At 38.6% G+C, this 25,935-nt stretch overlaps 1 protein-coding gene across 1 annotated transcript in view; it reads left to right on the top strand.

The window, feature by feature from the left end:
* The window catches only part of LAMA2 (laminin subunit alpha 2), a 535,204-nt gene that overhangs the window by 413,434 nt on the left and 95,835 nt on the right, over positions 1–25,935 (top strand). Inside the window, exons 37-41 of the mRNA XM_072996866.2 lie at positions 3,673–3,835; positions 11,641–11,851; positions 13,528–13,644; positions 14,420–14,583; positions 14,886–15,024. Of these exons, the coding sequence (XP_072852967.2) occupies positions 3,673–3,835; positions 11,641–11,851; positions 13,528–13,644; positions 14,420–14,583; positions 14,886–15,024 (794 nt within the window). The remainder of the gene's footprint in view (positions 1–3,672; positions 3,836–11,640; positions 11,852–13,527; positions 13,645–14,419; positions 14,584–14,885; positions 15,025–25,935) is intronic.

The raw sequence follows: 25,935 nt of genomic DNA, 5'->3' as shown, positions 1-25,935 counted from the left end.
GAAAGGAAAGTCCGATGCTGGAAAGAAAAATACTGCATAGGAACCTGGAATGTAAGATCTATGAACCTTGGGAAGCTGGAGGTGGTCAAAAAGGAGATGGCAAGAATAAACATCGACATTCTGGGCATCAGTGAACTAAAATGGATGGGAATGGGTGATTTCAACTCAGATGATTATCATGTCTGCTATTGTGGGCAAGAATCCCGAAGAAGGAATAGAGTAGCCCTCATAGTCAACAAAAAAGTGGGAAAAGCCGTAATGGGATATAATCTCAAAAATGATAGAATGATGTCAATACGTATCCAAGGGAGACCTTTCAACATCACAATAATCCAAGTTTATGCACCAATCTCCATTGCTGAGGAGACTGAAATTGAACAATTTTATGAAGATTTACAACACCTTCTAGAACTGACACCGAAGAAGGATGTTCTTCTCATTCTGGGGGACTGGAATGCTAAGGTAGGGAGTCAAGAGATAAAAGGAACAACAGGGAAGTTTGGCCTTGGAGTTCAAAACGAAGCAGGGCAAAGGCTAATAGAGTTTTGTCAAGAGAACAAGCTGGTCATCACAAACACCCTTTTCCAACAACACACGAGGCGACTCTACACATGGAAATCACCAGATGGGCAACATCGAAATCAGATTGACTATATTCTCTGCAGCCAAAGATGGAGAAGCTCTATACAGTCAGCAAAAACAAGACCTGGAGCTGATTGTGGTTCTGATCATCAGCTTCTCATAGCAAAATTCAAGCTTAAACTGAAGAGAGTAGGAAAAACCACTGGGCCACTCAGGTATAATCTAAACCAAATCCCTTACGAATGCACAGTAGAAGTGAAGAACAGATTTAAGGAACTCGATTTGGTGGACAGAGTGCCTGAAGAACTTTGGATAGAGGCTCGTAACATTGTACAGGAGGCAGCAACAAAAACCATCCCAAAGAAAAGGAAATGCAAGAAAGCAAAGTGGCTGTCCAACAAGGCCGTACAAATAGCAGAAAAGAGAAGGGAAACAAAATGCAGGGGAGATAGGGAAAGTTACAGAAAATTGAATTCAGACTTCCAAAGAATAGCAAGGAGAGACAAGAGGGCCTTCTTAAAGGAACAATGCAAAGAAATAGAGGAAAATAACAGAAAAGGAAAGACCAGAGATCTGTTCAGGAAAATTGGAGATATTAGAGGAACATTTTGTGCAAAGATGGACATGATAAAAGACAAAAATGGAAGGGACCTCACAGAAGCAGAAGACATCAAGAAGAGGTGGCAAGAATACACAGAGGAATTATATCAGAAAGTTTTGGATATCCCGGACAACCCAGACAATATAGTTGCTGACCTAGAGCCAGACATCCTGGAGAGTGAAGTCAAGTGGGCCTTAGAAAGCCTGGCTAACAAGAAGGCCAGTGGAGGTGATGGCATTCCAGTTGAACTATTTAAAATCTTAAAGGATGATGCTGTTAAGGTGCTACATTCAATATGCCAACAAGTTTGGAAAACTCAACAGTGGCCAGAGGACTGGAAAAGATCAGTCTACATCCCAATACCAAAGAAGGGCAGTGCCAAAGAATGCTCCAACTACCGGATAATTGCACTCATCTCACACGCCAGCAAGGTTATGCTCAAAATCATACAAGGTAGGCTTCAGCAGTATGTGGACCGAGAACTCCCAGAAGTACAAGCGGGATTCCGAAGGGGCAGAGGGACTCGAGACCAAATTGCCAACATGCACTGGATTATGGAGAAAGCAAGAGAGTTCCAGAAAAACATCTACTTCTGCTTCATTGACTATGCAAAAGCCTTTGACTGTGTGGACCACAGCAAACTATGGCAAGTCCTAAAAGAAATGGGCGTGCCTGACCACCTTATCCATCTCCTGAGAAACCTATATGTGGGACAGGAAGCAACAGTTAGAACTGGATATGGAACAACGGATTGGTTCAAAATTGGGAAAGGAGTACGACAAGGCTGTATACTGTCACCCTGCTTATTTAACTTATATGCAGAATACATCATGCGGAAGGCTGGACTGGAGGAATCCCAAGCTGGAATTAAGATTGCAGGAAGAAATATCAACAACCTCCGATATGCAGATGATACCACTCTGATGGCGGAAAGTGAGGAGGAACTAAAGAACCTTGTAATGAGGGTGAAAGACGAGAGTGCAAAAAACAGTCTGAAACTCAACATCAAAAAAACTAAGATCATGGCCAGTGGTCCCATCACCTCCTGGGAAATAGAAGGGGAAGATATGGAGGCAGTGACAGATTTTACTTTCTTGGGCTCCATGATCACTGCAGATGGAGACAGCAGCCCAGAAATTAAAAGACGCCTGCTTCTTGGGAGGAAACAATGACAAACCTTGACAGCATCTTAAAAAGCAGAGACATCACCTTGCGAGCAAAAGTCCGAATAGTCAAAGCTATGGTTTTTCCTGTAGTGTTGTATGGAAGTGAGAGCTGGACCATAAAGAAAGCTGACCGCCGAAGAACTGATGCCTTTGAATTGTGGTGCTGGAGGAGACTCTTGAGAGTTCCCTGGACTGCAAAGAGAACAAACCTATCAATTCTAAAGGAAATCAACCCCGAGTGCTCATTGGAAGGACAGATCCTGAAGCTGAGGCTCCAGTACTTTGGCCATCTCATGAGAAGAGAAGACTCCTTGGAAAAGACTTTGATGTTGGGAAAGTGTGAAGGCAAGAGGAGAAGGGGACGACCGAGGATGAGATGGTTGGACAGTGTCATCGAAGCAACCAACATGAATTTGACACAACTCCGGGAGGCGGTGGAGGATAGGAGGGCCTGGCGTGCTCTGGTCCATGGGGTCACGAAGAGTCGGACACGACTAAACGACTGAACAAACGACTGAACAACGTTGCTCTATAAAATTTAATGGGTGTTTTCTTAAAAATCAGTGACTGAAATCTTGTTCTTATACACAACAGGCATAACTCCTGAAACCAAATTGCCCCATGTGAAGAAATCTTGGTAGATGTTATCTGTTGCATGCCAACATAAGTTGTCATTAATCTTTCCCATGTATTTTTCCCAGTCCAGCTCCAAATAAAGGTAGCTTCTAAAAAACAGTTTTGTTTTTAAAAAATATGCAAACTTTATTATCATAGTATTTCCCTTCTCTCCAAACTTTCCCTATATGGATTCTCCTGAGTTAATGGTCTCACTTCTCTTCCTTCCTTCTTGTAAAAACTCAAAATTTGATAAATATGATCAAAGTCTGCCTGGAGAAGTTGTTTCCCAGCTGTGTTGCATGATATGCTTCAAGTCAGTGTTCTTTCATCTGGAGGTTGTAAGACTTGAGCTTCCAGAGGTCTTAGCCAGGAATGTAGTGGTCAGGATGTGAGAATTTGTAGTCCCACAGCTAGAGATACAGTGCACAATTGGGCACCAGTAGACACCAAGGGGATAGAAGAAACTGGAATGTCATACATTTTTTATATGTACTTCTGAGTATACCTTTAAATGAAGAGCAGTATGGTTATAAAGCATGATATTTTCATATTGATTACTAGAAACTAAATGAATGTCTCATTGTGTTTCAGATCAGGAAAATAGACTTAAAAGTTCCAATTCATTTAATAAAAAGGTTGAACTGAATGTGATGAACTTTTTCTGCTCTCTTGTTGATGTACCTAATTGTCTTTTTTCCCCTTCAGCGGCAAATGATACTGCATTAAGATTAAATGAGACACTTAGAGCCCCAGACAAGACCTTAGGCGTAAGTTTGCAAGAAATACAGGGTGATGTTGACAAAATGATGGCAGAGCTCCGGAACAGAAAACTGGACAGGCAAGAGGAGGCAGCCCAGGATGAGCTACAGTGAGTAATAAAGCCATAAATATACAATAATTAGTGTATTTCAGTGTGCTAGTTCACAATCAAATGTCAATGGAATATGACATTTCAGTAGCAATTCCAGTCCATTCATTTAAGCAATGGAAATGTGAATAGTAAGAAAAGTTGATTTTCCAGATCAGTAATTTTATATGCATCAGAAACAACTCAAACCTGGGAGGTATCTAAATGTAGGGTTGCATGGCATCTTTGGATGCTCAGAGTGTCCTGAGTACACCTGCAATGTTGTCAGAAGCAGCAAGTTGGGGTGGGTGGGGCTTCATTTATAATGGAAAGGACTTTGCAGAGCCTCCTACGTATCTTCAGCTTTCCCTGGTAGTCCCCAAACAATCCCAAAGCTTCTCCTGAGGATCAGAGACCTTCCTAAGTGGCATGTGCTGTGGTGCAAGACAGCAAGGGTGAAAAATGGAATCTCCTTAAATTAGGCAGAGATGGCTTCTGGTGAAAGAGTCCCCACATAGGAAAAGCAAAGCAAAAGTATGCTGCCTATATACTGCCCCATAGTGCTTCAAACTCTGGGCAGTTTACAAGTTAATTATGCAGGTTACACATTGCCTCCCCTCCTCCCCCCCCCCCCCGGTGACTTGAGTACTCATTTTACTGACCTTGGAAGGATAGAAGACTGAGTCAGCCTCGAGCCAGCTACCTGGGATTGAACCTAGCATCCTGAGAGACTCTTCCCATCCTGCTTATAACTTTTTTGAACTGTTGCCATCTGGCAGAAGATATAGAACAATTAAGACTCGGACCACACATTTTCTGAATAGTTTTTATCCCAGAGCTATAATTGCAGTTAATAATGAGCTTAAAGACCACCAGTAGTGAATAATTAGTTGGACTGTGTTACTTGGCCTGCGGTGTAGATGTTTGTATTTTTAGTGGGGACTTTTAGTGGGTGGAGAGTGTTTGGGGAATTTTATGTGTGTGCATGTGTCTGGTCTCTGGGTGTCTGTGAATTTCATTGTATGGGTATACTGTGTATATACTTACAATGACGATAGATAGATAGATAGATAGATAGATAGATAGATAGATAGATAGATAGATAGATAGATAGATAGATAGATAGATAGATAGATAGATAGATAGATAGATAGATAGATAGATAGATAGATAGATAGATAGATAGATAGATAGAAAGAAAGAAAGAAAGAAAGAAAGAAAGAAAGAAAGAAAGAAAGAAAGAAAGAAAGAAAGAAGACTGAGTCAGCCTTGAGCCAGCTACCTGGGATTGAACCCCAGGTCATAAGCACAGTTTTGGCTGCAATACAGCAGTTTAACCACTGTGCCACAAGGCTCTTCAGAAGCCTCTGTTTGATATTTGAGAAGCTTCCTCCCCTCAGCCCAGTCCAACCTATTCAGGAAAGTTTTGTTATCCGGTACCAGTTACCTCCATAGAATCCCATTCTCTTTCCAAAATTGTAATGACTCTTGCAAGAGGGGTTGCCCCTTCCAGTTTATTAATACAAAATCAGCATCTGTAAATTCAACCCTACTTACCACCCCCTTCTTAACTTGAATATTACATGCTATCTTATCACTAATAGCTGTATCCCAAACTTCCCTATGCCAATCACTTAATTGGAATTATACATATTTTCCAGTTCCTGGCTATAATAAATTTTACTGCTCTTACCAAGTTGGAAGTTAATTCTTTAGTTGTCTGATGACATTCCTCCTTTTCAAATATTTAAAAAAGCATGATTTTAGGACATACAGCTAAGTGTAATTAACTTATTTCATTCATTTCCTTATAAACCAACAGCCAAAATTTTGATATGGTCCTGCCACCACATATGAAAATAAGGACCTGCTTTTTAGCACTCTCTCCAGCACATCTTAGGATAATTCTCAATTGCTTTAACTGAATAGTATAATACTAAGATATTTCATCCATTCCTATAACTTCTTTTATTTGCTCTTTATTCCCCTTTTTTTCTAACTACTATTTTATTTTAATAATAAGACTTAATAAATTCTCAAACCATTCTTTCAAATGTTCTGGAAATTTCTCCAAACCTGCCACTAGATATAACAGAAGAACTGGTGGAATAAATATTTTTCTATATGTGTTCCAAATTAAAAGCATATTTTCAAAGAAGGGATTTTCAATATTTTACTATCTTTTTATTATCTTGTATAAAATAATATATTTACAGGGTTCCAATCTAATTCTTGTACTTCCACACTCAGACAAATTATTTTGATATAACAGTTAGTATATGTCTTAATTGATTGGCTATGTAGTCTAAACCAGTGGTTCTTAACCTTTGTTACTCAGATGCTTTTGAACTGCAACTCCCAGAAACCCCAATCAGCACAGCTGGTGGTGAAGGCTTCTGGGAGTTGCAGTCCAAAACTCCTGAGTAACCCAAGGTTAAGAACCAGTCACTGGTTCTTAACCTTGGGTTACTCAGGAGTTTTGGACTGCAACTCCCAGAAGCCTTCACCACCAGCTGTGCTGACTGGGACTTCTGGGAGTTGCAGTTCAAAAGCATCTGAGTAACAAAGGTTAAGAACCACTGGTCTAAACCTAAATTAGGAAGCTCTCCAGCATTTTGAGATTTATACCAACTCTTCTTATTAATCCTTGGCTTTTTATCTCCACTACAACATTTATTAATCATGTTTTGCCAGTCCTTTAACTCTTGTTTGCTTATCTTTACCAGTGATATCATAAATTTTAAAAAAATCTTATGTAAAATCTCCATTTTACATATAGCAATTCTGCCAAACTGTGCCAGTTCAATTTTCCTTAAATCATTAAGCTTTTTTTCCTATCCTGTTTTAATATTTTAAATGGAAAGTGGTGGCGCTGTGGGCTAAACCGCAGAAGCCTGGGCTGCAGGGTCAGAAGACCAAGCAGCCGTAAGATCGAATCCACGTGACGGAGTGAGCGCCCGTTGCTTGTCCCAGCTCCCGCCAACCTAGCGGTTCGAAAGCATGCAAATGCGAGTAGATAAATAGGTACCATCTCAGTGGGAAGGTAAACAGCGTTCCGTGTCTAAACCACACTGGCCATGTGACCACGGAAAGGTTGTCTTCAGACAAACGCTGGCTCTATGGCTTGAAGAGCAGGATGAGTGCCGCCCCCTAGAGTCGGACACGACTGGACAAAAATTGTCAAGGGGAACCTTTACCTTTACCTTTAATATTTTAAAATTATCTTCTGTCAATATTTCTAGTTTACCTGGAACATTTATATTTAAAGCCTTAATAGACTTTTCAATATTAACATCCACTTCTTTCTTAATTTTTTATGTTATTTTTTTTATTATAGCATAACACCAACATCTCTGATTTATGCCAATTTATCTACAGTATAACCCTGATCTCCCCAAATTTGTTTAAATGCAGTTTTACTCTCTCCGTAACCTTTATCAGGTCTTCTGTTGTTAATAAAGTATCATCAGCAAATAAACTAATTTTGCCTTTATCTTTAGTACCAATACCTATTTTTTTCTCATAACATTCACTAGTAGTTGCATAACAAAAGCAAACAATAGTTGTATAACTAAATCAAGCAGGGAAAGGGATATCCCTGTCTAGTGCCAGGGCCTAGCGATCTGTTCTGTCATCCCATTATTTATTAATACTGCTGCAGTATTCTCTCAATGACCAACATTAAAAATGATAATTAAGGTATTAGGCTTTGGGGAACAATTTAAGGGAATAATAGATCAATTAAGTTGTGTTATCCTGATGAAAAACTTTCCAAGGTGCCCTTCCAGGGAGCTATCAGGCAAAAGAAAAATGTGGGTAAAGGCAACTTCTCTAAACTTTAGCCATTGTAATTTTGTAGTATCTCTTTAGTTTAAAATAGACCCCACTGATTTGGAGAAGTCAACTGTGTAACAAGTTGGCAGAGTTAATTTCGTTCCCTCACATTCCTTTCCTTGGAGGACACTTACAGCAGTAACATAAAATAAAATTTCCCCAGGTTAAAAAAAAAATAGCAACACAGTTGTCCTCAAATTTTCCTCCCTGAGCAGCACAAGGAGGCAAGATTCAGAACAGAGTGGTGGTGCCTCTGCCATTACTCCTGAATAGTGAACATCCCCTTCAATTGTCCTGCTAAGTAGTGTTCCAGGTAGATTTCAGATAGAAAGGAAAGGGTATCTTTTTAAGTGCAAGAACTGAGTTAAGACTAAAGCACCCAACTTCATATATCATTCACAGATATTTACAGTTCAGTCTTTATATGCCATCAGATATTACAGGCTTAAAAAAATCTGCCAATGGAATTGTATGTCCAACAACAACTAAATGACCACAGTGTGTTTTTAACTGATTGTTTTATGACATATATATAAAAGAGCACAGATTTAACGTCAGAGTCCATACTGCAATTAATGTGCTGCGGTCATTGGTAATGCTGATGTGGCAAAAAAATATCAACAAACAAACCAATGAAATAAAGCTGAGTTGACTTTTGAAATCTCATGATTCACTAGAAATCTTAGAAGAAAAACTGTATAAAGGGTTTGTTGGGAAATTCAAGGCAGGGTTACTTCTTGGAATGCCCTTCAGTGTAAGAACATGCCCTAACTGGGCTGACTGAAGACAAATCCATAAAGAAAAGCAAACAGAAACATCCCTGTGTCATCTGATTCTGATCTAGTGTATAGTCAAATTATAGTGAGCTAGATAAAATGACAATACTCTAGAAATTATAGTTTCTATTCATATATGCTGCACCATTTGGCTCAGGCCATTTCTATTCTGCTGAAAAGTCTCATGTTTCTTTACTGTTCAAATCTTTTTTAACTATAATATTTTTTTAACTATAATGAATGCCCAGACAACTTTACTAAGAGTTATAATTACTGTCTATTAATATGCCTATTGATGTTATATTGAAGTATCGTGAGATAAAGAAGGAAAGTGCAATTTCATTATAATACAGATAGGGCCTTAATGATCAATATTACTTTTGGAGTATTTAATGATAATGTGCAATAAACAACCTTGCTCTGTGCTACAATTAAGACATACATTACATCTGAGACATTCATTTAAGATCTTGAAGCAGGTGAAATAACATAAAAGAATCTAGTGGTTGAAGGGTGTCTGGGTTATAGCATATTTATTGTTCTCACACAAGGAATAAAGACAGTAATGGGTTTTAAAATGGGTACAACTTTATTAGGTACAATGACCTGCAAAGAGGAGTTTCACCAATGTGGAAAGCATAAACTGAAGATAAAGGATGGGAAGTTCTGGGCCCACATTGCTATACAATGGAGTACCATCTCTGTAAAGCACCTCAAGGCAAAGCCAGTGCAAAGCATGAGCAACCCACAACTGGCCAGCCCTTAGATCCAAGGCCAGATTAAGACCTTCAGAGGCCCTAAGCACTGAATATAACACTGTGCAGGTCTCACCGATTAGAAAAAACACACACCACATAATGTGCACGTTATATGCATGAAAATACAGTAATTTAATTGTATAGCGTGTGGCAAAAAAATATAACGTTTTTTATGCAAAATCACACGTCCAATCAAATTACCAGCTTCTAGCCAAATCTTGCGCTTTCACGCTTGGATTAATGGAGACAGATTTTGTCAGAATTTGTATACTGAAAAGCTCAAACAAGAGCAAACCTCTCTGGGGGTGTTTTTAATAGTGGCTGTTATTTCTTTGGCTTACAGATAGAATGCACAGGCCATAGGTCTAAAAGACCAACAGCTCTTTTTATGTATTCTCGAAGGCTTTCATGGCCGGGATCTAATGGTTGTTGTGAGTTTTTCAGGCTCTTTGGCCGTGTTCTGAAGGTTATTCTTCCTAACGTTTTGCCAGTCTCTGTGGCCGGCATCTTCAGAGGACAGGAGCAGCAGGTACTCCTGTCCTCTGAAGATGCCGGCCACAGAGACTGGCAAAATGTTAGGAAGAACAACCTTCAGAACATGGTCAAAGAGCCCAAAACCTCACAAACAGTTGTTTTTACCCTTATCCCCACCCAACCTCCCAAAATAAAGGTTAAAAAAGAATGATGACTTCACTCAAAACTTGAGTTTTCTCACTAGATGAGTCTGTACACTATTTAGTTTTTACTAGTTCATACTCAGTTGCTTTAGTTGCTTTAGGTAGGGAGGTGGTCTTTAGTGGGGAGGAAGAAGGATTTGGATATATGTAGTATGTTAAGGAGGGTGTGTTTTTTTACACTATGGCCCATGGTAAATCCAGCGTTGAATAAAAAATTCTGTGATGCCTCCTTCCCTTGTTCATGCTCTCAGCCCATGCTTATTTTGCTTAATGGTTAGTCTGGGGCTGCTTAGGTCTGCTTCAGCCAACATGGCAAAGGGAGTTTGCTCAGGCCATACCCCTGTCTCCTGCAATGTGGGAAAGGGTTTGCTAAGCAAATCCTGCAAATAGAAAGCCCAAAGGTGCTTACCGAGTCCTTCACCATATGTCTGCCCCTGTCCCGGTGCTACCAGATGTGCCAAGAAGTTACAGTGAATTAACCAGAATAAGCTAATCAGTAAGAAACAGCTAAATCAGAATGGCAGTGGAAGAAAACCAACAGGAATTAGATGCAATCACCCAAGAGAAATGTAACTGGCAATGAGCTATATGCAAATCCACCAAACTAAAAATGAAAGCCACCGGATGTGTCACATGAGACTTTCTGCTCCCACGGGCAGCGTGAAGTAGACAAAAATGATCTACAGGAGGTGAACATCCAGAAAATTCCTGCTCAAGCAACTTAACAAGTCCATGCTTACACAAGAAAAGAGAAAGAGAGAGTGACACGAAGCAGTCTTGAGTCCCCACAAAACAGCTGAAGCAGAGTAGGGATCCTCAGGACAATTGGTACTTACTGGTTTACCTGTCTTGCTGCCAGAGGGGAAAAAAATTATCAAGGCCAACTGAGGAAGTGAAGGCCAGTTGCATTCATTCTCTCCTCGTGGCAAAAAAAATGCCTTTCCTACCAGGAGTAAGACAGGGTGAAGCAGCATCACTTGTAAAGTAGGCCTACTCATATTGATTAAATGTGAGAAAAGTCCCTAATATGCTTCAGACAACCACTAATTTACTACTATGTAAACAGTCACAGAACGTGCCTGACTGAAAATAACTGCAAGGTATCTTTTTGGTAGTCAGTAAAAAGATTGTTGGAATGAGTATGAGCAAGTGGAGAGATCAGGAAATGTTGCTGCCTCTTAGGGCTGTTTTTCATTTTCAAGGATGGAAAGGAAGGAAAACCACATGGATTGCCATGTGGCATGCACTCGGGACTTTACATGTGCTTTCTGTAGGTTCCTATCTGCAGAATCTCTGTGAAAGTTGCACATTTGCATCCTGTCAATATTTTGATTACTGCAATAGCTAACTAATAGCCAACTTTTCATTAAAAAGTAATTTGACAAAACTTTTTTGCTGGGTGGGGGAGTTGAGTTGGACATGTAACACGAATTTGTAGCATTTCAAATATGACACAGTTGCTGCAAAATATGTCAACAGGCCTCCCAGCGACAGTTTTATATCTCTAAGCTAAAGATAATAAGCATGGTAAATGACAGATAGCTCTATTTATTTGTGCTACTCCTGTTACAAGCCTAAGTAATTCTATATGCATTTTCACATCCTAAGTATCACAAACTTGTAAAAATACAAAAACATCCAACACTGAGATGATCTAGGCAACTTTGAATGTATGCCAAGATTCAAAAGGAAATCTGAAGTGCACTTTAATATGGAAGCCATAAGTGCATAGGCTAAGGTAGGGCAAATGTTTAACGAGTACCATATCTGCAATTTTACAGAGCAGCAGAAGCCCTCTTGAAGAGAGTGAATAAGTTGTTTGCAGAACCTAGGCAGAGAACAGAGGAGCTCAAGAATGAAGTCAGAGACAAGCTGGCAGACTACCAAGATAAAGTTGATGATGCTCTAGACCTGCTGAGAGAAGCAACCAACAAAATTAGGGAAGCAGATAGACTATCTGCAATCAACCAGCAAAATATGACAGCAGTAGAGGTAAGTGTTCTCCTTCAGGTAATCATGGAAAGGAGTTGATACACCTTTTGTTCCTCTCTCAGAAATGTAAGGCTTTCCATATCCTGAAAAATGATGAAAAATGTACCAAAATGTTGACAGCTATATTTAAAAAACTTCCTAATTTGGACAACATAACACGCCAGTGTACTATTGGAGATCTGACTTACTTTGTACAATAAGCCAGAGGTCTATTGCTTTCTCCTACCATGTTTTGTGACCCTTGTCATTAGTAGTAATCCTAGCTGGGGACTAGATTAAATCAGTGCACTTATTTTTATTATATTTCTGGGGAAAGCAGTTTGCTCTCACAAATTGTTAATGGTTCTTTTATGTATATTACACAAACGGAATGTAGCAAACCAATAGCCAAAGCCTATATATGGCCTCAGCCATTATTTTAGCTGTTTATACAGATATTTTGGTACAGACACACAAACAGCCAGCTAATCTTCAGTATTAGTATAACTGCATTTTCTCCTTCTTTCATGCTGTCCAGAAAAGTATTAAATGGGCATATGCAAATTTAGATTATAAATCAAACTACTATATATCTTTTGTAGTTAGTAGCTGGTGGAAATTATTTCCCTTTATTTAATTTTAATTGCAAAGTCAGTCTCAAATGAAGACAAATGTTTTAGTTTCTTGTTTGTGTCTCAGTCATTTGGTGCCCAAAGGCAGTTATTAGTCCTCCGATGCTAGTTTTCTTTAAATATTCAGAGGGTCTGCAGGGATATCTATCATTGTCCCTTTAAGGTCAAGCCAGGTTTTCAAGAAGGATGCAGATGTACTATAGTATATTGTGTGAGGCACTCATTTATTCTACTATTATTCTGATACCTTTATCCTCCACTAAAGCAAGGAAATAGTTTTTGCACTTTAGAGTTCTATGACACATCTATTAAAATTGAATGGAAATTCCCTGCAGATAGAGGAGCTTCTCTCTTTCATAAAATTACCCTTTCCATTTGGAGGATGATCACAATTTGCAAGGGTATGGAGCTAGTACACTCTATTTCCTCAAACATTTAGCCCACTGTCTCCACTAAAACCTGAGTAGGGTTACACACACACCAATTTCTGACTTCCAGGCTTCTGTGGTATCACAACACTCCATCCACGGCTAGGGAGGTTTAAGAGGTCCATTTTTACTACAAGTTTCCATCTGTTTTTATTTTCTCATGACTGTTTGTATGTATGTGTATTTGTGTTAAAATACTGAAGATTCTGTATATTAATTTAATTCCTCGATTCATCTCTCAACAAAATGGTTGTTGTTACATGCTGTCAAGTCAAAACTGAGTTTTCAAGATAAAATATTTAAGAGTGGCTTTACCGGTTCCACTTCTCCAGTCAGTTTCAATTGTAAAATTCAGTGCAACAAGGTAAGCTATTGAAAATAGCCTTTGTACTAGGTGCTAGGAAGAAGAACCAGAAATACATTTGCAGTAAAATACAGCTGTCTTGTCAAGCGAAGTTCTTAAATCCTGGGTATTGAGGCAGTACCAAAATTTCTTACAAACACATTCTCAAAATAAACTACACTAGAAATGGAATGCTTATTATTAAATGTAAAATATTCAGATGTTAATCTGAAGCAATTTGAAAACAAATGAATTTTGAATTCTTTTTCTCTCATGACAAAATGTAACCTATAGAAAAAGAAGCAAGCTCTAGAAGATGGACAACAAGAAGCTGAAAACACTCTAAAAGAAGGAAATGACATCCTTAGTGAAGCAAATGACCTCGCAAATGAAATCAATTTAGCTGTTGAGGTAAATATTATCTATATGAAGAACTGGTACAGAGATTTTCATAAAACTGACAGTGGAGTAGTCACTTTGAAATGATATTAATGGTTACATATAAATGTATTTTTAAATTTTAAGCATTCAGCTTTATAATATTAGAAGAGGCCTAAAATATGTATATTCTGTGTAAAATCTGTAGTACAATAAAAGCAAAGCTTGGAAGTAATAAATTACTTGTAATATGCCTGTTACTTGTAACATATTTCTTGTTACTCTCTGATGTAGTGAAGGCATAATGTTCTTCCTTTTTAAAAAGCAATGAACAGTTAGTAATATTTATTTTCCTTATTTATTTTAGGGTGAAAAATGCTTTGAGGGGGGGGTATTTTGAGAGGGTTTGTGTTTTAACTGTAGGCCAGTCTCTTAGTATTTTCAATTGATCCACAGAAAGAACCTCCCTCCCCCCGAAAAAAAAATCTCTCAAGAAAATGAGTATTGGTACGAATAGGGAAAGATTTAAAAATATTCAAATGTTAAAGTCCCTTGGAATAGAGTTTAGTTAGTAACAATTCTCAGTGTCTGTGGTCCGATCCGCCTACTTCCACCTAAAGCGGATTGCTGAGCCTCAAGATTAAACTACAGCAATGCCCTCTACATGGGGCTGCCATTGGGTTTGCTCCACAGACTGCAGCAGGTCCAGAATGTGGTGTACAGGTGACAAGTTGGTATTTTTATGGACCAAGGGGCTAGAATATCTGAATTCAATTGTTTAGACACTCTTCTGTTTTCTGGCTCTCAGTATATAGATAATATCCGGGACAGAATAAGCCCACTCTCTGATGAGCTAAAGGATAAAATTGATGATTTGTCTCAAGACCTCAAAGAAAGGAAGCTTCCAGAACAAGTGCTAGAGGCAGAGTCCCGTGCTGCCCAACTGAATGATTCATCGAAGATACTGGATGGGTATGTTAACCACGCATATGTTATTTCACAGCTCAAATTAATCACCTTGTAAAATTTCCTGGTGGATAAAAATAAATAACACATTTTCTGTTTAGTAGATGATAGTTCAAGGACTTGTGTTACGAATTTCTTCATGTTGCTGAAATCTTTCCCAAGTGAAGTCAGTCCTTCCCATGGTCCAGTGAATTTTCAGACCAGTTCATCTTTGGAATCAAGGCGGTGCATTTAGATTGACAAAGCATAGCTAATTTGTGGAGTTGTCCCTTGGTTTTTTATGTTATATATATTTTATATCCTAATAGAATACTTGATGAAGCCAAGAATCTCTCCTTCAATGCCACAGTAGCTTTTAAAGCCTACAGGAATATCAAGGACTATATTGACGAAGCTGATGGAATTTCCAAAGATGCTAAAGCTCGTGCAAATGATGCAATACAACTGGTAAGAGAAAGTATTATTTGCTTAAACAGGAAAACAAGCCACTATCTTTTCTACCATCTTCCAGCTAATGCCTAGAAATGGCATCATCTTATCTAACTGTCTGTAAACACATACTGTATTTGCCATGTCCCCCACAATGGAGTGTTTTTCAGTACAGTATGATGTCCCCCTGCAAACAAATGTGCCTAAATAAAGTCACACAGATTGGTACACCATCCATTCAGTGTTCTTCTGGAGACACACCAACCCAATTTTTGTCCAGATCCACATTCAGGTAGTCCCATGAATGTGGAGAAGCACATAGCTTCAGAATTATTTATAGCAGAATTACATTTGTGTACCACCAGCTCAGAGAACACAAGAAAAAGAGAAACAGGAAATAGCTATAATGAACTTTGAAATAAATAAATAAATAAATAAATAAATAAATAAATAAATAAATAAATAAATAAATAAATAAATAAATAAATAAATAAATAAATAAATAAATAAATTGTTTTTCTCCATAAAAAGAAAGGGACAGAAAAACTGGGATGGAGAAAGACAGACTCTAGTCCAGCATGCTAAAGTGAGCCACTCAAAATCCATAGGGGAATGCAGGCATTGGTGTACAAAGATATGCACACTATATGCTAAGTGTAAGCAGCCCCTTATCTCCAAAGAGATTTACGGGGGTGCCGGAGACTGGGATGAGTCTGAAATCCAGACAAACCTCTGACTGCTGAGCAGAGCCACTTAGGTCTCAGCAAGGTCCTGTCTAAACTTCTTCCTCAAAAGCCAATCTCCTTTATTAAGAAAGCAACACACAGAGACAAATCCATGAGTTATACTCAGAATAATCTGGCTCTAAATCTTTGGTAGCAAACACACATGGCCAATTAGACATTCAGCTAGTCTGTACCAGAACCAATACATGCAGATCAAATCATTACTGCTTTATTGAAAAAGATTGCTTTAGAAAAGGTTTCAGTTGATAGTAAAATAGTTCAGTAGGTACATTTTCATATCAAGACAAACGGAATACTCCCCTCCTCACTCCAGCTGGAAAAATAAAGAAATAGAATTATGCTAACTAATAAAAAGCATAACACAGTCCATCTCACGTGTCTTGGGTCTTCATAGGCTGATGCTAGATGAAATCCAGTTGACTTCCATCAGTCCATGGTAGGAAAAATAGTCCATAGCAAAACTACAAACCATTATGGGCAAAAGCACGTGTCTGACCTTTCTCAGTCCAACTCCATCTTTTTCCAACTCCCTACCAACTTCCTTCTTCTTCCCAGAATTCTTCATAAGGAACACCCCCTCCTGGGTCTTGTTGTCCCGCCTAACTTTCTCATGAGAGCTTGAGAGTTGTTATCAAGTTTTGTGGCAGAATTATTTTGACTACGAAAGTCTCTGCTCTCTGCTCATCCTAGCAACGAGATAACCAGAGAGCGAAGCTTCTCTGAAACAGCATGAAAAACTTTCCTACTACAGAGCAGACTTTAAATCAAGATGGATGCTATTGGGAAAATCTTAGGACTACATATCCCATTCTAATACACATAAAAACACAAATCATCACATGCCCCCCCTGATTATCGTTAAAATTCAGAGCAGTTAATCTGATCTAATTTTAAGAAATCAAGCAAAAGTAACTAAAAAGTAATTCAAAGTAACTAACTGGTTATATCTCAAAATTCAACTACAGATTAACTATTACAATACTGAAACATAGCACTCTGTTGAATACATTGTTTCAACGTTCAGGTTCATAAGAATCTTCACAGTACATTCTAGAAAGACCATCTGCCACAACATTCAATTTTCCAGGAATATGTTGAACTTCAAAATCAAAATCTTGCAATGCTAGACTCCATCTCAACAATTCCTGGTTGTGAGATTTCATCTTTTGCAACCAAACTAAAGCTCTGTGATCTGTTTGGAGTGTAAACTTACGCCCCCATAGGTAAGGTCTAAGTAAATTTAGAGACCAAAATATAGAAAGAGCCTCTTTTTCAGGTACTGCGTAATTTCTCTCTCTATCCAAGAGTTTTCTAGAGAAGTATGAGATAGGGTAAAGGTTCCCATCTTCTCCTTGCTGTAACAATACTGCTCCAAGGCCTAATTCAGAGGCATCTGTTTGTAAAATGAATGGTTTGTCAAAATCAGGGGATTTCAGTATAGGTGCATCCATAATCTTAGCTTTTAAAGCATCAAAGGCACCTTGACACTCTGGTGTCCACTTTACCTTGACAGGCTGTCTCTTCTTAGTGAGCTCTGTCAGAGGTGAAGCCAAATGACTGAAATCAGGAATAAATTTTCTGTAGTAGCCAACTAGGCCCAAAAACGAGCGTACCTGTTTCTTAGTTTTTGGAATAGGCCAATCATTAATAGATTGTACTTTGGCTTGCAGAGTCTGAATTTCTCCTTGCCCAATCAAATGACCTAAGTACATGACTTTTCCTTGCATCCATTGACATTTGCTGGCTTTGACTGTCAGTCCTGCTTGCTGAAGTCTGGACAAAACAGTTTCAATGTGAGACATGTGAGAATCAAAATCAGAACTGAAAATGGCAACATCATCAAGATAAGCACTTGCAAAAGGTAACCCTTGTAAAAGTTTGTCTATCATCCTTTGAAATGAAGCACCAGCATTCTTCAAACCAAATGGCAACCTTCGGAAATGGAAAGTTCCCACGTGCGTGATGAAAGCGGTCTTATCTCGTGAATCTTCAGCCAAATCGAGCTGCCAATAAGCATTCTTTAGATCGAGAATGCTGATAAACTTAGCCTTTGAAAGATGTTCAATTAAATCATCCTGTGGCAACCCCAGACCTACTGGAGTGTGCCACCTTATAATTATGCTGCCACCAACCATTCCCTATAAGGAGTCACACAGACCAGGAATGGATTTTACTAAACAAAAGAACAAGGTTTATTTAAACAACAAACAGGGTACATAAAAGAATCAGGTAAATAGGATAATGTAACGTGGCATAGCCCCAAACATACACATATAACAGCTTGGTTCCCACTGAACCCTTTAAGGTAACGCACAGACCCTGAACCTATCAGTTCTGGCTACCTAAATAGAAACCTGAACCTATCAGGTATGTACTAACTGACACACAGTTGTACTCAGTCTGACACACAGACTCCAACTCCTCCTCCTCCACACAAGCTCCAAATATATATACAGTACAGCTCCTCCCCCCTGATGTCCCGCCTTCCACTCCCCATAGGATGGAACTTTCCCTCCAAACCCATGACAGACAGGTACCATCAGTGCTGTATGTGACACATCCATTCTAGGCAATGGGTATGGATCTGGAACAGTAACACTGTTTAACTTTCTGTAATCAACACAAAATCTTACTTCCTCGAGAACTTCACCCAGAGCGTTACGTTTTGGCACCAGTACCACCGGAGAAGCCCAAGGGGAGAATGACGGTTCAATCACCCCCAAAGACAACATCTTTTGTATCTCTTGTTCAATCTGGATAGCATGATTACCAATTGCTCTATATGGGCTAGACCGTATGGGCTGGGCATTGTTCTCAGTAGTTATCACATGACTGATCAATTTGGTGTAACCTGGTTTATCTGAAAACACATCTTGGTATTGTTCTAAAATTTCAAACAACCTTCCTTTCCGATCAACGGTACCTGTTAAAACAAGATTATCAGACCATGTACCTGCATCTTGCAATTCAGACAACATATCAATAGGTTCATTTGCAGCATGAAAATATTCAGCATGACATTGAAAAACCATTGCAGATCTATCTTTGTACAGTTTCAAACTATTGACATGGTAAAGAACAGGTTTCTTATTAGAATCCAACATTTTGACAAGATAATTGACATTTCCCAATTTTTGAACAATTTCACCTGGACCTTCCCAGACAACTTCTAGCTTAGAAGGTCTGAGTGGGTTCAGAACAAGTACCAAATCACCCACAGAAAATTCCATTCTAATACACATAAAAACACAAATCATCACATGCCCCCCCTGATTATCGTTAAAATTCAGAGCAGTTAATCTGATCTAATTTTAAGAAATCAAGCAAAAGTAACTAAAAAGTAATTCAAAGTAACTAACTGGTTATATCTCAAAATTCAACTACAGATTAACTATTACACTAAGTATGCTTTAAAAATTATGATTGGGCAGGGAAGAAAACTGAAGGACACAAAGCCCAGGCAATATGCTATACGGACAGAAGTCCCTCACTTTGTGCTGCAACTTTAAAAGAAAAAAATGGCACCAGCTGCTACAGTGCAGCGACCTTACTCAGAGTCCTTCAACAATTGGGATCTGCAGGAGGGAGGGAGGGAGGGAGTTGTTTTAGCGAAGGAGTTGAAGCTGCCAGTCTCTTCCTCGTTTGGGACCAGCTCAGTGTCTTCCTTTCAATGTATTGGTACTCCGGGTTTCTTTTCTCCCATATTTAATCACATTGTGTCTTTTTTATTTTTACATTTTAAAAGTAATGGATGCCATATTTAGCACAAGAGACTCTGGAAAGGTGCTGCTTCGCTCCATGATCAAACTCCCAGAGCCTAATTCCCTGAGCTATCCAGGCATGTCTGTGTAAGAATGTTCCAGTAAACGCTGAACAGAAATTTGTCGTTTTGTTCTTGTTTTTCCTTTATTAAGATTTTATCTTTACGTATAGGATGAATTGAATGTTTTTATCTACAACCCTCCAATTCTGTGCACAAGGATAAGGTGTGCAGTTGCTTATTAAATCTTATACAATCCTGCCTTAATAATGCTGTGGTTATGCTTAGCATTATCCGAAGCGCGGCAGCAGCCTAAGATTGTCTTTTCCAGCTTGCCACAATTCAGTACCCTCCAAATGTGTTGGACCTCAACTCCCATCATGCCCAACCTTATCCTTGTGCAATGATGGGACCTACAGTACAGAAGACACCAGACAGTGAAATGCTCCTGTGTAGCCATCTGTACGATTCCATTCCTTGAGTTGTTCAATTGGCCAGTCAGTTCAGGGACTGCATGATGAATTTACTCCTGACACTCGTATGAGAACTTGGTGAAAAGCTGACTCCTGGAGTCACCAAGAGAAGAAGCAGAGATACTTGTGTTTTAATAGCTAAAACAGCCATGTCTAGAATTCCTTTGTCTATAGGTCCATACAGAGTCGGAAAGAATTAAGTTACAAGAAAGGGAAGACGTGATGAATTCCTCCTTTTTTTTAAAGCAATATTTATCTTATATGAGGCATTTCCACTATTTAGCTGGATTCACATAGATAGCCCTTTACTAGCTCAATTAGCTTGATGACAATCTGGATTCTATCAAGATAAAAGATTTAATTCAGAGCTCAGATTCTTATATTTTTAAAGCTGATGAAAAGGAGTTCATGTTATGTATTGGGATTTATAATGGAAACAAAACAAATAGAAGAGACTTATTTCAGTGTGAGTGTTTATGGATTACGGTCCAGAAATGGCTTATAATTCACTGTGTAATTGAGAACAATTCAAACTGAGATAAATGTTAGTCTTAAAGGTGGCACATGACTTTGCGGCAGGAATATTGTTTTGGTTTGTTTTCTTTTGCTTTGGATTTTTGTTTTGTTTTGTTTGCTTCAGATTCTGAAATAGATAAACACAGATGTCTCGGAAGAATATAGTAATATTTCAGAACAACAGTTCTGAAAAAGAGAGAGAAAGCCATGCGGTCCTTACACTATACAAAGGCAGTAGAGGATACCTTTATTTGACCACTAAAAAAAATATATCAAACAATCAGGAAATTTCATGGGCCAAGTCCACTTCTTCAAGCCATGTACCAATAGTGCAGAAAAAATATAGAGTCCCAGATATTTATGGCAGATGGCTGTGTCAGGTCTGCTTCTTGTTGCTTTTTCTCTAACTCACCTCATTTTTCTCTAACTCACCTCAATATGTTGTCAACAACATATTGGTGCATGGCCTGAAGAAATGAACTTGATCCACAAAAGCTCATTGATTGTTTTATTATTTTTGTGCTCTAACAAAGATTATTATCTACTTCTGCATTTGTATGATATTATCTAGTTAAATCTCTGGGGGGAAATTCCCTCCTTTTTCTTATACAGTGGTATTGCTGTGCAATACAATCCATCAAGTCAATTCCAAGTCACAATGACTCTTGCAGGATTTTCTAGGTATCAAGTATACAGAAACGGTTTACTTGCTCCTCTTTCTGGTGATACTTTGGGAGAGTGAAGCTCACCTGAGGCTGCACAAGTGGGAGGTCACTTAAACCTTCTAACCACATGAGCCACACATGCCCCTGGTGATCTCAGCTGACCCCTGTCCTGTTAGACACAGAGGGGATCTGGAGGCTTGATGCAGGCATGTAGGCACTGAGCTATAATAGCTCTTGAAATATAGTACACCATATTGGGCAGCTTTTTTGTACTATTTTAAACATGATGAATTATTCAGTTGATTTAAATATTGGAAGGATTTATTTTTTGCTTTTTTTAGTGGATTTCTTTATTGCTTCTTGTTAGCTAACGCTCCAAAGTCTGTAGCTTCTCCACTCCATAATCTGTATTATTTAAAATTTTGCTTCCCATTTATTTTGCTATTGTTAACGCCTGAATAGGCTTTCAGTCTTGCTTATAATAACCATTGGTAATTCTTAGTTCTTTCTCTCTCCTACATTTTTTTCCTTTTTTAAAAAAGGTAGAAATTAATTTATAGGTGAATTGGCAAACACCAATGCCTCTGGGCCTATCTAAAAGGTATGAATGTTCACATATTTTCTTAGTTTTCAAAAACAGTGAAAATTGCAAGTGGATTGTCATCTGTGATGATAACATATGCATCTGCTTTGCAGTGCATGTATATACTATAAACAACATGACAGCCAAGAATTATAGCTTCTAGTTACATACACAAGATTCATTGTTTTCCAACACATACATTCTTAAATTCAGTTAAAATTCTACATGCTCCACATATGGTGATGGCAGCTAGGTTTTCCGAAATTTCTGTCCCATGTGATAAAGCATTTTCACTGCATGACACTTATGGTGCCCAAGCCTCCCTAAGAAGCGTTTAGCACTCGGTCAGAGAGTTCCACAGGCCACTTACCTATCATCTTTGTGCTGAGGCAAGTCCCAAGACCTCAGCAATGTGTAGTGTAAGCCCCTTGAACAAATCTGACCTTAAAAGAACACTTTACTTTTACCCAGTACTTTGCAAGTGCAGACACATGGGCTTTGTAATTCCTTAGAATTCACAACAGCTCAGTTAGGTAGGACTCTTAGAGATAGCTCTACTCCCTGGATTTAGCCAGACCCTGCTGTTCAAGAGACCATTCCTTTTGTAAGAATTTTTATAATTAATTTTTATTAGAAAAATAGAGTTTCATGGAATCAGTTTATATTCCTCAAGCTTTACCATAAAGAACATACTCAAAGATTATTACAATTAAATAAAATAACTAAAATTAAAAAAAAAACACTACTAAGCTGGGCTAACCTGGACTAGCCCCACCACCTTCTTTCTCTTTACTCACATTCTCTCTCCTTCAAACCACATGCTCAAACCATCAAGTTCTTTTTCTCTCCCATCATCATGGAATCGAAATTCTCCCACATAACCCATCATCCATGTTCTATATTCTCTAACTCCTCCCTTCTTCTTGACACTTCATGGCTGTTAACCAGTTAGTCTCAAGGGGTTGTAACACCTTCCTCCGCCCTCAATTCTCATGAAGATTCAGGTGTTTTATCTCTTCTCCAATTAGCTCGGAATGTTGAGTCTTTCATGGGCCTCTTTGTCCAACCTTCAGCTTTATCTCGAACCAAGCTGTACCAGTCTTCAGAAGAACACTCTCATAGCACTTAGAAAAACACATTCCAATGTCTCTCAAATCATCTTCACACTGAACCTGCCTAACTCCATCTTACATTTCTCTGACTACATATTGCACACTGCTTCAACTCCATCACAACACTCATATTGATTGGTACGTAGTTTGCAGATTGATCAGTTCTTTAAAAGTGCAAAATGTCATGCACATCAAGGCACATCAGTCCTGCTTTAAAATTAATCTCCGCTGATCTATTAAATGGCCTGTGTAAATAGTTCTTAGAGTGTACAGTATATGACGCAATAAAAATGTCAGACTCAAATGTTAAGCCAGGTCCAAATAGCTCGGCTTCACATGCTACTTGCTTGTAATTTTTACATTGTGAATTAAGCCTCATAATAACTTCACTCAGTCTAGAGAACTTTTTTATTAGCTAGTCAAGCTAAACACATTCATTCCTTAGTGATAGGACCAGAGGTCTTCAGTATAAAATTTCTTGCTGCTGCAATGATCATCCTGATGCCACCTGATCTGGAGGGTGAAAGAACAGACACAATGCAGCCTAATGTGGCAGGTGTCTGTGTTGCTAGATTTGATGGATTAGTTGTTATTCAAGTTCAGAGAGAGAGAAATGTTTCACATGATAAAGATATTTAAAATATTTTCTTTAATAAACAAGTAGAGTAGTATCATCCAAGGTAGCAAGGAAATCAGGACCCTCAAGATCTGGCCTGCTATCACTACTCTACCAGACTAGACTGGAATATGTTTTAGTCTATTACCTCTAACCAGCTCATAACCATGTTTAAGCATTCATTCAGGCACTTAACCATTCTCCCCATTTGTTGAAATGAAAAGTAATGTCAGGTACCATCAGCCTGTTGATGACTCTGCACTCAGAGCAAACAATGTTTTCTGCTTCCATCAACTTCAGGTCATACAGAAGTGTTTGATTGCCCATTATTTCAAGTATTTATTACTTTTCTACCAAACACGACTGTTTACTTGCATATTGGCTGCAGTACCCTACAATATTAACTGCCACCTTGTTTGCATATATATGAGAGAGAGAGAAAGAGAGAGAGAGAGAGAGAGAGAGCATGATCAGTTTTCTTCTTAGCAGATTCCTCCTACTACCTCTTTTACATTCAGTAATTTGTTGAGACCTTTTATTATTTATGACAATAAATAGTTTCCATTAATTTGTTCAGTCCCTTATGAAAGCCATCCTAAGTGGCAGCATCATTATATATTGTGGTGGTTTTTGTACTGTTGAATAAGGACTTCATTCTGTCTGTGTAGAACCTCCTGCCATTCTGCTTCAGTGGGAGATGCCGAGTTCCTGTACTTATGAAATACTGTAAAGAACTTTTGGAGCTGAGAAGTTTGATTCTTAAGTGTCCTGTTTCTAATGACTATTTGAGTTGTCATCCATTTTTGAATGAGGAAACAACTATATTCATACTGAGCAGAACGATTTTATAGTAGGCATGTGTGCAGTGGTATCTGGAGGGCCACTTGTATTTTATCAATTTCATACAGGTACGGTACTTAGATGTACATATTGAACATATACCCCTGCATTCATGTGTACTTCCTTTTTCTGTTTCATGTGTATTGATTACCTGAGAGGTCTCTGTTGGGAATTAACATGTTGTTGCTGCTTAAAAATGAGGTTCCTCTTACCCCTGTGGGTAGGAGGGCATAACTAGAAATGACACTAGGCTGCCTGCAAGTATAATCAATGGAAAGATTTGTTTAAATCACAGCAGATAAACAAGAAATGATATTTGTGAAATGAAAGAACAGTATAAAATAAATAAAAGAAAAATCAATGAATTTGTAACACAGTACAATGCAATAATGAAATGAAAAGTGAAAAGCAGAACAACTTATATTAAAAGTATCAGGTGAAATTACAGTTATGCAAAATCAGCCACAGTTGGCCCTTTACGAAGCCCTGTATTTATCCCTAACCTTCCACCAGTCCTCTAGCTGAAGCTCACTATGTTCCAGCTGTTTGGCCTAAAGATTGAGAAAGAAAAACGTATAGCTACCCAATCCAAGGAGTAGGTTCCTGAAGATTCAAGGAAATATGCATGAAGCTTGATCCAGATGGGGAAATCAGAAGGAAAAATGTAAAATAGAGTAGTGAAATCAGAGGGGGGGGGGAAACAAGTGAGTTGTAGAATCTCCCAGAAGGATTAGTCTTTGTAGAAACTGAAGCTTGTCTCAAAATCAAGGCAAGCAAAGTCCTAAAGACCCAGATCAGTCAAAATCTGCAAAAGTAAAATTACATGAGGAAAAGTGAACTGAGAAGCATGTGCATGTCGGTATGAAAGAATGTGATGCTGAGTCTGGGTCCCAAGTAACAATTGTTTCTTGCTCCACTAATGCCACTAATTCTCTTGCATTCTGGCTGGCTTCTTTACCTTCTCTAAAAGTCAGCGTTTTTGTAGATGGCAAACCTGGGACAAAAAGTGCATTGCACCACTTTTATTTATTCCAAGAAAGTAAATCACCCCTTTGTCCTATGGTACATGATGTGACCATAGTGTCTTATCAGGGTACACTCTGGGGCTGGTGTTCGATATTGTAGACAGTCCATACTTTTCCATTGTCTTCCAGCTGAGCCAGAGCCTTGTTGCCACAGCAATCATGATCAGTCTTTCTTTGCTCATTCCATCATGAAAAGGTCCAAGCTGGAATGAATCTTCAGCCCTTTTTGCCAGCAGGAAACAGTCATTTGTTCTGTGTATGAAGCAAACCAAATATTTCCTCAATGCCATTCCATAGGCAGGCTATTCCACAGGTCAGGTCAGTCCCTATGTCTACAGGTCTTGTGTCTAGTGTGCCCTTGTACCATAAATGTAGGGCCTGGTTAACTCTGCTGCTGCTGCTGCTGATGTTTTAATAGTTCTATGTGATTAATTTTATAGTCACTTAAGTGTTTTATTTAAAACATATTGATGATAGTTTCAAAATGTGTGACTGTTCAACTGCATTACCCAATTTTACTTTTTTTAAGATCTTACATTTCTGCCAAAACTGCTGTTTAGCATATATTTCAGTGACACTAGTTGGTTGTTTTT

This window comes from Pogona vitticeps, chromosome 1, assembly GCF_051106095.1.
Source record: "Pogona vitticeps strain Pit_001003342236 chromosome 1, PviZW2.1, whole genome shotgun sequence".
NCBI classification, from domain to species: Eukaryota; Metazoa; Chordata; class Lepidosauria; order Squamata; family Agamidae; genus Pogona; species Pogona vitticeps.
This window is presented reverse-complemented; position numbering and strand designations above follow the sequence as displayed.